General features: G+C 44.7%; 1 protein-coding gene across 1 annotated transcript; it reads right to left on the bottom strand.

The window, feature by feature from the left end:
* Positions 1-290: 290 nt before the first annotated feature.
* Positions 291-2,318, bottom strand: MRFAP1 (Morf4 family associated protein 1). Its single transcript, XM_044226245.1, has 3 exons — positions 2,245-2,318; positions 1,694-2,126; positions 291-1,295 (listed from the first exon to the last, which is right to left on the bottom strand). Exon 2 carries the CDS (start codon positions 2,088-2,090, stop codon positions 1,707-1,709), a length of 384 nt encoding a protein of 127 aa, XP_044082180.1. The 5' UTR covers positions 2,091-2,126; positions 2,245-2,318; the 3' UTR covers positions 291-1,295; positions 1,694-1,706.
* Positions 2,319-7,878: the final 5,560 nt, after the last annotated feature.

Genomic DNA, 7,878 nt, shown 5'->3' with positions numbered 1-7,878 from the left:
CTAGTTTTTTAGGTTAGGTGACTGAAAGTACTCTGGCTTGGCTCTCTAAAAGCAATGACCCAGACCATGGGATTTTAGGAGGTCCCCTCCTATGCTAAGAACCAAGTCTGTCCTTCCCTTGACCAGCTCCTATAGCAGCATGCAGAGAGAATTCTTTCCCACGACCAGAGGCTTTCCGAAAGCCTCAAAACCAGTAAGAAATTCATCTTCCATTTGGCAATGACAATCAAGGAGAAAGATTTCATTTTGAGAGAAATAAAATTTTAGTCAATAACTTTTTAGGTCTTTTGTTTTTTCAAGCAAATGAATACTTTTATTAACTTTTTTTTTTCTTTTTTCTTTTTAATACACATGGTAGGGTTTTGACCTCAAATACTTGTCAGGTCTGCTACTCAAATGAACTTATAGCAGGACGATTTATGAACTTCAAAAATACCTAGTCCCTGTCCAGTTTAGGGTCCAATGCAGACAGTCCTCCTTTCCTTTCCCAGCCCCTCAAGAGCCTCTGCAAATATCTCTTCCATTTTATGCCCAGAATCCCCTGAAATGCATCAGAGTATTACATCAGTGTGTACAAAACCAAGATCTTGTCTCCTATTCTAGGTTCCACATCAAATAAAGCTGAGTTGGGTTGTCCAAACTGACCAGATAGGTTACATCAGATAGTGTGCCACATAAAATTTAAATTTTGAACAAAATACATCTCTTCTCCTTTGGTCTCACACAGAAATCAAAGTCCCAAAATACAGACACTACCATCCTCCCGCTGCCTTCTGATTCATCAGTCCTAGCCAGATCAGCTCCATTCACATTGCCAGTTGACGTCTGGTCCCTTCTTCAGCTTCTTCAGCAGCTGCTGCATGAAGTAATATTCTAGAAGTAACGCAGCTCCTTCAGCAGCTCCAGAGCTGGAAAACTCCAACTCTTGAGTCTCATGTGACACAGACTCAAAGTTCCAGGGAGCTATCAAGTCACACAAGAAAGCACAAAGCACCTCAAAATTTAGAAATAACCAAAGCCCAGGAACAAACGTGACTGCCGCAAGAGCTTACAATCTAGGCCCTAATTCTCGTGTGAGAGCATCTTCCAAATGAAAACTACTTCCCCAAACAAAAACATTGAACGGTCAGAACTTGTTTTGAGGTCATCCACCACAGACCATAGCAGAAACGTAGTGTAAGTGAGGACAGAGTGTAGACAGAGGAAAAAGGAGAAAACAAAAGGCTCTCTGGTCTCAGCTTCTCAAGGATGTCAGCCAATCTCCATCAGTTGACCAGAATCCGCTGGCTGGAAACCTGAAGCGCAGACGGGAGGAAATCATCGTTAAGAGGTTAAAATACTGAAGAAAAACAGCAACCAACGCCCCTCACCAACCCGACCATGCGAGGTGCCCCCTCCCCCACTCCAGTCTTCCAGCAAATTCTGAGATCGTCCTGGAACGGCCTTCCCTCTCCACCCCCTTCCTCAGTGGCCCCTCGTGTGACTTAGTTTCCCTACAAGCCCGCACGACTGTCGTCCTCCAAGAAACCGTTACTCTGGGCCCCAACCGGACACACGCCCACCACCTTCTCTGGCAACTACCCTGGCGACCGACCCTGCCGACCCGGGTGCGAGCCGGGCTCGCGTTCACTTCCCCGCCCCGCCCCCAGTCCCCCAGCCGCCCCGCCGCCGCCCCGCCGCCGCCCCGCCTCACCGCCCGCGCTCCTTCAGGACGACTCGCTTCTCTCTATCCGCCGCACCAGCTCCACCAGCATCTCTGCCATCTTCGCGATCTCCTTGGCCTTCTCCTCGGCCTTCTCGCATCTCTTGGCCGCCCTGCCGTCCACGCCGTCGCCGGGGTTCTGCAGATGGTTGAGGGCGCTCTCCTCCGAGGCCTCCACCTGCGTTTTGATCTGGATGAGCATATTGTCCATCTCCCACAGCTTGCTCCTGTTCCGCAGGTAGGCTCTGCCGTGCTCCCGCGTGAGGGCCGCGATGTCCTCGCGCATCTCGTTGATGACGGGCAGGAGGAACTGCTCGAAGTCCTCCTCGGGCTCCAGCACTTCCACCTCCTCGGGCTCCGCCAGCTCGACGATGTCCAAGGGCCGCATTTTCGCCGCCTCTCCGAACCGCGCTGCCCACGTCTGCTGCGGAGAGAAAATGGAGACTCGCTAGGCTTACCGACAGACTTCCAGAATATTCTTTAAAACTTTTACCCTTTTTAAACTTTTCGCCTCACAGAAGCCACGAAAACGAGCGACTTACGAGCAGAGAAGCCGCGAACAAAATGGAGTCCCAGCCGTCAACCAGCGCCCTGCGCGTTGCGGCCCCTTTCACGACACGGCCCTGCCTCTTTACGGCCACGCCTCTCGTAGAACGAGGCGCGGGCCGCGCGCCCGTCAACTGGGCGGGGGGCGGGGCAATACGCTCCGTGGCCGCGAGCGCGCACGTATACGCGCTTGCTCTTCTTCCTTTCCCCCTTACCTATGTGGTTTGATCCTTCGTTACTCTGGTTTTGGGGTGATTCCTTCTGGGTGTACCTTCCTCTTGGAGGGTTTCTGGAGCACTGACTTACATATTTTTAGGTTATAAGTACGATCTTCCTACAATAAACAAAGATAGAAAGGCTGTGGCATCTCCAGACTAACTCCAATAGCCCCTTCGACTTTAGTAGGCAGCCAGACCCAGACCCGTCTCAACTGGCTGAAACGTTAGTTTTCCTTCTTCGAATTACAGTCGAAAATGTCTGGGTGTCGTTTCCCCCAGGGCCGGAGACTCCCCCACCCGCCCACTCCAGGGTCCTAGGCCGTGTGTGGTACCTTCATCCTGAGGCCCCATCAGACCCAAAGCTCAGCGGAGGTGAAGAGGGTTTTTCGGACTAGCCTTCACACCTTTTACCTAGTTGAGGGTTCCCCCGGAGTCGTCTTATTGAGCTCTGTGTCCCCGAAGCCCTGAGCAGAGTTTGGCACACAGTAAACTTGCTTTAACATTTGCTACAATTATAACAAAAGAAGTTAATTTTCTAGCCTGTTGACCCAGTCACAAAACAGCAGCAAAAACGTGAGGAATCCAGCTTGCACAAGTGCCTTTGGCTTCTGTTTTCCTGTCCATTAAATGGAACCAAATCCTAGTTATTGAGTATGGCACAGTTAAGAAGGAAATAGTCATAAAAATGCTTTGTAAATACCAAACATACACACATGTGAAGTTCTTATATTTTAAACTTTTCTCAGGATTTTCATATTTTGGCTGCTCTATTAAAAAAACAACTTTTGGTCTTCCTTGGTATATCAGAGGCAGCTAGCTTATAAGTGTTTTTGTATGCATAAAATAAGTGGTTCAAACAACAATGAGATACCACTACACCCTTGTTAAAAAGCCCCAAATGCAGAAAACAGACACCACTAAATGCTGGTGAGGAAGTGAAGCAACAGGAACGCTTTGTTCCTTGCTAGTGCAAATGCAAAATGGTACAGCATCACCTTGCAAGACAGTTTGGCAGTTTCTTACAAAACTATGCATACTCTTCCTATATGGTCCAGCAGTTGTGCTCCTTGGTATTTCTACAAATGACTTGAAAACGGACATCCACACAAAAACTTGCACATAGATGGGTATTGCCCCTCTATTCATACTTGCCTGAACAGGGGAGGATTTAAGGGGTCTTTTAATAGATGAATGGAAAAATAAACTGTGGTAATTCAGACAGTGGAGCATTATTTGGCTCCATGAAAATGAATAAGGGGAAACCTCACTAAAACCGAATCAGGAAGTTCTGCAGGGGAGCTTTTATAGCCTCCAGTCAAGAGCAAATCCAACAGGAAGAGGCATAAGGACCTTGCAGGTAGATACTACTTCAGCTACTACATGACTATCCTTAGCAGGAGGAGGATGGGCTTAGTACTTCTCTAGCAATAGTCCAGCCAATAAGGAGCTGCTGTAGTTGGGGCACCTGGATGGCTGAGTGGTTTGAGCCTTTGCCTTTGGCTCAGGTCATGATCTCAGGGTCCTGGGATCAAGCCCCACATCAGGCTTTCTGCTTAGCGGGGAGCCTGCTTCCCCCTCTCTCACTGCCTGCCTCTCTGCCTACTTGTGATCTCTCTCTCTGTCAAATAAGTAAATAAAATCTTAAAAAAAAAAAGGAAGCTGTTAAACTTCAAACTCCTGGTTTACGCCAATGGACTTTCTGTTTTCAACAGCCCTCCTAACTACCCCTTTCCTCTATAAAAGAGTGTTCCTCTTCTTTTCAGGGCATCCACACCTATAGTTTTGCTAGTGGTTGCTTGTCTTGGGTTGCAATTCTCTGTTGTTCTGGAGTAAACTAATCTTTCTCTGGTATAATAACTGGTAGTTTTATTTTCAATGTTGACAAGGCTCTTCTTTCAACTATCAACATGAATTTCTGCTCTCACTTCCTTAAGATCTTTGCCCATTTGCTAAATGAATGAAAAGAGAAGTTAATAGCATTTAAAATATTTTCAGTAACCTTGTTAATGTGTTGTCTGCTTGATCTATCAATTATTTCATTATGTTGGTGGATTTGTTAACTTCTTGTAATGCTGTCACTTTTTCTGTACACACATACAACATACGCATGTAGACATTTTATTCAGTGTACAGAGGCTAGAATCACGATATAATTCTTGCCAGTTGACGTTTCAGGAAGGTTTTTCTTTTTTCCCTCAAGTCTGCCTGGCCAATTTTCTCTTTCTCTTTTGCTTTATTAAAATTAATATTTTCACTGCAACTTGTTTTCACATTTAAATTCTCTGAAATTGTGCTACATCTTTCATTTGTTGTGATTTAATAACTTGATTCACACTTTGTAGTGTGTTCACACTCACATTCACATTCTTAGCATTACCTGAAAGAATGGCAAATCTCAAAAATTGATGGCTTTTTAGGTTTGACAACATCTCATCTTATTTCAAAATTTTCTGTGAGTTTTAAAAAAGATTTTATTTATTTATTTGACAGAGAGAGAGAGAGAGAGATCACAAGTAGGCAAAGAGGCAGGCAGAGAGAGAGGGGGAAGCAGGCTCCTGCTGAGCAGAGAGCCCGATGCAGGGCTTGATCCCAGGACCCTGAGGCAAATGCAGAAGCTTAACCCACTGAGCCACCCAGGCGCCCCAAAATTTTGTGATTTTGCTACTTACTCAGTTATCTGTTTTCTATAGTATCTGATCCTGTACCTTGCTCTAGAACAGGATGTTCTCAACTGGAAGTAATTTGTCCCCCAGGGTATATTTGTCACAGTCCGGAGGCATTTTTGACTGTCACGGTCTGGGGAGAAGGGCTGCTATTGGCATGTAGTGGATAAAGTCCATGGATGTTCTTAGCATTGCCTCGTTAATCTTGAAGGTTTGTTTGTTTTTTTCACTTTTAATTTCTTTACATATTTCATAAAAAGTCATCTTATATTTTATATCTGATAATTCCAATATTAGTTGCTTTTTGTTTCTGTGACTCATTATGGTGTTTTGTTTCTCTCTCTCTCTCTGTGTGATTGTGCATGTATAATATTTGATTGAACTTAATTTGGAGGAACTTAATTTCTCTGCTTGAGAAAGCTAGTTCAGGAGGGATCTGTGGTGGTTTCCTTTGTGCACAAACCTCCAGATCTGGTTGAGAGCAATCCCATAATTACAAAATATCTGAATTCTTTTTTTCAAATGTGTGTTTAGTTATTTCCATCTATAACCAGAATATATAAACTGGTGTCTTTTCACAGTTTGGAAGATTTTCTTCTTCTTTTTTTTTTTTTTAAAGATTTTATTTATTTATTTGACAGACAGAGATCACAAGTAGTCAGAGAGGCAGGCAGAGAGAGGCAGGAAACAGGCTCCCCTGCTGAGCAGAGAATCCGATGCAGGGCTTGATCCCAGGACCCTGAGACCATGACCAAAGCCGAAGGCAGAGGCTTTAGCCCACTGAGCCTCCCAGGCACCCCAGATTGGAAGATTTTCAATGGCAGACCTAGTCTCCCATCCCCCATATTTCTGCTATTGGTAGCTCTGGATTTGATCCTTGTTCATGCATTTGGTTTTAGTATTCACTTCCCTCCTGGCCACCTTTGGGGATTTCTAATATATTCTTGCAAGTTCAGCAATGCATTTAAAGTAAAGTTTGTTGTAATTTATACACCCTCTGAGTGCGGTAGAAGAGCATTTTAGAAAATCTTATCCACCATAACTCCAGAAGCAGATGGCCTCCTTCTAAACTGCCTTTCCTACTCTTGCATCCCATCTAGCATGGCTGAGAAGTCACAAGGACATCAGGACTTTCAGGATGCTGGAACTCTACCCCTCCTGGAGCATTAAGAGAGGAGATACTCCAGGAACCCTAAGCTGTTTGCACTATGAGGACCTGGAGACCAGCAAGTTCCACCTTAAGAGGAAACATGGCAGAGATGGGTAATGAAATTAATTGGGCAGAAGCTTATGACCACCTCTTCACCCTCCTGATGGAGTACCTAGCATTTTTGACACTCAGAGGGGATAATTTTAATACCCTCACCTCTCTATGACAAATTATTTGTAGTAATAAATGGGAAATAAAACTATTTGTGACATTGTGGGAATTTCATATTCCAAAATAGATCCAGATATTGCTGCAATGCCTCCTCTTTTGCTTAAAAAAATTCTTTATTGAACTCCATGGGGGTCAGTGTCTTTCAGAGTACCCCCTTCACATTTCTTAATAAAATTCAGAATCATTATGGGCCAGTTGTTGGTTTCACGACACAAGGGGGTTCAAGTTCCTCTAAGTTCCTAAAGGAAGGGCAAGCACAACTATTTATTCAGTAACTTTGATAGCTACCTAACAGTTTGATCTTTGCTCTTATGATTTGTGAAATAATGGGAAATCTATATATCAGTCATTGCTCCAAAATCCTAAGTGATAAGAGCCCTAGGAAAAATTATTGTTCTCATATTTGGTCTCTGACTCTGGTTCCTGACAGAGCTCCTACGTCCCTTGGAATTTCCTGGGTGATGGGTGTATCTTTCCTTCTAATGATGGGACTCTCGGTAGGCTCCTGGGTGGGGGCCAGTCTCTGATCCAGAAAGATTGACCCATAATTAGAAGTTTGAGACTTTTGGGGAACCTGGGTGGCTCAGTGGGTTAAAGCCTCTGCCTTCAGCTCAGGTCATGATTCCAGGGTCCAGGGATCGAGCCCCGCATCGGGCTCTGTGCTCGGTGGGGAGCCTGCTTCCTCCTCTCTCTCTGCCTGCCTCTCTGCCTACTTGTGATCTGTCTGTCAAATAAATAAATAAAATCTTAAAAAAAAAGAAGTTTAAGACTTTTTAGCCCCATCCCATATTCTGCAGAGAGGGGGAGAGAGGCTGGAAGTGGCGTTAATAACTGATTAGTCCTACATTAGGAAGTCTTTGTAGAAATCTCAATCTTATGGGTTCAGAGAGCTTCTGGATAGGTGAACACATCTACATGCAGAAGGTAATGTATCCCCATTCCATGGGGGCAGAAGATCTTGTTGTGAACTTGGATATTGGGATATTGGAATTGTCTCTATCGGCTGTTCATTCATATCCTTTATTATGTTCTTTATCATAAACCAATAAACATGAGTAAGGGGCATCTGGCTGGCTCTGTCAGTTGAACATAGACTTCTTGATCTCAGGTTCATGAGTTTGAGCCCCACACTGGGTATAGAGATTATTTTAAAATCTGTTTTTTAAAGATTTTATTTATTTATTTGAGAGAGAGAGAGAGAGAGCACAAGCAGGGGAGAGGGAGAAGCAGGTTCTCTGCCAAGCAAGGAGCCTGATACAGGGCTCAATCCCAGGACCCTGGGATCGTGGCCCAAGTGGAAGGCAACCAACTGAGCCATCCAGGAGCTCCCAGATGACTTAAAATCTTAAAAAATATATTCTGCCTTTT

This window comes from Neovison vison, chromosome 11 (genome assembly GCF_020171115.1).
Source record: "Neovison vison isolate M4711 chromosome 11, ASM_NN_V1, whole genome shotgun sequence".
In the NCBI taxonomy this organism is placed as follows: domain Eukaryota; kingdom Metazoa; phylum Chordata; class Mammalia; order Carnivora; family Mustelidae; genus Neogale; species Neogale vison.
Note: the sequence above shows the minus strand (reverse complement) of the source record. Positions and strands in the feature narration are given on the sequence as shown.

Coding starts and splice junctions, on each gene's coding strand:
- MRFAP1 (XM_044226245.1), bottom strand. CDS start 2,090: ATGCGGCCCTTGGACATCGTCGAGCTGGCGGAGCCCGAGGAGGTGGAA.